The sequence below is a fragment of the Parus major genome, chromosome 14, assembly GCF_001522545.3.
Source record: "Parus major isolate Abel chromosome 14, Parus_major1.1, whole genome shotgun sequence".
NCBI lineage: Eukaryota > Metazoa > Chordata > Aves > Passeriformes > Paridae > Parus > Parus major.
Window position 1 is genome coordinate 14,506,388 of NC_031783.1, and position 2,343 is coordinate 14,508,730.

Below are 2,343 nucleotides of genomic sequence, written 5' to 3' on the forward strand. Positions count from 1 at the left end.
TTTTATTTTTATTTTTATTTTTATTTTTATTTTTATTTTTTATTATTTTATCATTATAATTATCATTATCATTATAATTATTATCATTATTAGCATCATAATTATTATCATTATCGTTATTACTATTATTATCATCAAATAAAATTAAAATTGTTATGAATGCATTATGTATTTAGTATCTTATTAATGTAATACAATAATTGCTGCATCAATATTTATTATATTAATGCAATAATTAAATTATTATATAATGTAATATGTTATTAATATTTATTAATTTATTATTTTAATAATATATATATTTTTTATAAATTTATAGTAATATTTATATAATAGTATCTATTATATATAATGTTATTTATTTTGCTAATAGAATAATAAAATGAGAAAAATTCTAATTGGTGATAATAACAATAATAATGATAAAATTAATAATGATGATTATGAGGATGGTAATGATAATAAAAATAAATAATTAAAAAGTAATACAAATTAAAGAGAATAAAAATAATAAATAATAAAAGGAATAAATAATAAAAGGAATAAATAATAAAAAGAATAAATAATAAAAAGTTATAATAATAAAAAGTTATAATAAAAAGGAATAGTAATAGTAATCATAGTAATAGTAATAATAATAGTAATAATAGTAATAGTAATAGTAATAATGGTAATAATAATGGTAATAATAATAATAATAATAATAATAATAAGTATCCAAGGAACAAGCTGCCTGTTTGGAAGGACAGAAGCATTTCTCAGCAATTTGGGATCAAACCAATCCCTCTGGGAGCTTTCCTGGGAATGCTGTGAGGTTCCAGCCCGGTCCAGCGGGTCCTGGCGGCTCCAGGGGAGGCCCTGGGGGCAGCGGGGGCTGCGCTGACCCCCCAGCCCGGTCCAGCGGCCTTGGCAGAGCTCCCTGAGCCCAGCCCGGCTCCATCCGGGAAGGAAGGATGCGGTCTCCCGTCCTGAGGGGCCACAGCAGCCTCCAGCCCAGGCCAGGCTTTATTAATCCCAGCTTTGCTAATAAGGAATTACAATAGTTGTGGGATTTGGCAGCGGGAGCGTGCTTGGCTGCCACGCATCCTACAGGATTTGCCCTCTTTTGTTTGTATTTTGGATTTAACTACAAATAATTTAAAGATGTGTTGTGTCTCCTTCAATTAACATTTGTGTTTTCCACCTCTCTCTTTTTTTTACCATTTTTGTTGTTGAAGTTTTAAAACAATACCAGGGAATTCGAGCCGTCAGATACGCTAAGATAAATTCACATTTATTTTTTTGCTCCAGCCGTGGGATTTCTTAGGGTGGCACTTATTAACATGTCAGAACTTGGGGGTGTTGTTCCCTTCAAAAACTTCGCTGTTTTCTTGTCCTGGATGGAAAAATCTCCCAGTGTCAAAAAATTTCAGGCTGACAAAAGAATAATATTGTCCCAAGGCCAGTATGTAAATACCTTAACCAGTATAACATGTTTAGAGGAATTACACTTTCCTCTCCCAAATTACCATCTTGGAAAGCAGCTCTACCAGCACATTTATTTGAATTTTAAACATTTTGAAAGCAGATCTCTGAGGTTTTGAAATCTGGTTTCCATTCCTGGCTGTGTTTGACCCAAGGCCTGACCCTGAGCAAATCTTAGGCTCAGTTTCTGGATCTGCCCCGTTGCTCTGAGGATCCTCACTCACTTTACCATCCCTCAGAGCTGATCTAAGTGTAAAATTTCACTGTTAAATAATGGTGGGGTTAATTTAAGATGGGGTTTGGTTATGATGACAAAAGGGAAAATTAAAACTCTTTCTTTTTATGAGATGAATTTGTTTAAAGATGCATAAAAAAAAAAAACCTTGAATGAAGTCATTTTCTCTGCGAAGAAACGAGTTCCCAGAGGTGAAGGACAGTTCTCCTGAGGTCAAACTTGGGGAGAGAAATAAGGAGCAAGGCCAGAACTTTGTAGCTGCCCTTCACAGCAGGTTTTGGAGGGGATTAATTCCATTTTTCCCTTTGACATTCCAGACGCAGCCGGTGCCCAACCCCATCTCGTACTTCATGCACCGCTCGCCGTGGTGGTTCCACCGCTTCGAGACCTTGGTCAACCACTTCATCGAGCTGGTGGTGCCCTTCTTCCTGCTGCTGGGCCGGAGGATGAGCATCCTGCACGGGCTCCTGCAGATCCTGTTCCAGGTGAGCTGCTCCCAACGAGCTTCCCCTCCTCTCCCGGCCTTCCCGGCCCCTCCTGGAGCTGGCTCAGGGGCCAGGATGGGAGTTCGGCCTCCAGGGAATGAGGATGGTTCCCAGCCAGGAATTCCTGGGTGTTTCCCACTGCTCTGGGTGCTTTGCTGG

At 37.3% G+C, this 2,343-nt stretch overlaps 1 protein-coding gene across 2 annotated transcripts in view; it reads left to right on the forward strand.

Moving 5' to 3' along the window:
* The window catches only part of LMF1 (lipase maturation factor 1), a 143,557-nt gene that overhangs the window by 96,153 nt on the left and 45,061 nt on the right, over window positions 1–2,343 (forward strand). For both annotated transcript variants that reach the window (XM_015642937.3, XM_033517853.1), the window contains exon 6: window positions 2,017–2,184. In XM_015642937.3, coding sequence (XP_015498423.1) covers window positions 2,017–2,184 — 168 coding nt within the window. The remainder of the gene's footprint in view (window positions 1–2,016; window positions 2,185–2,343) is intronic.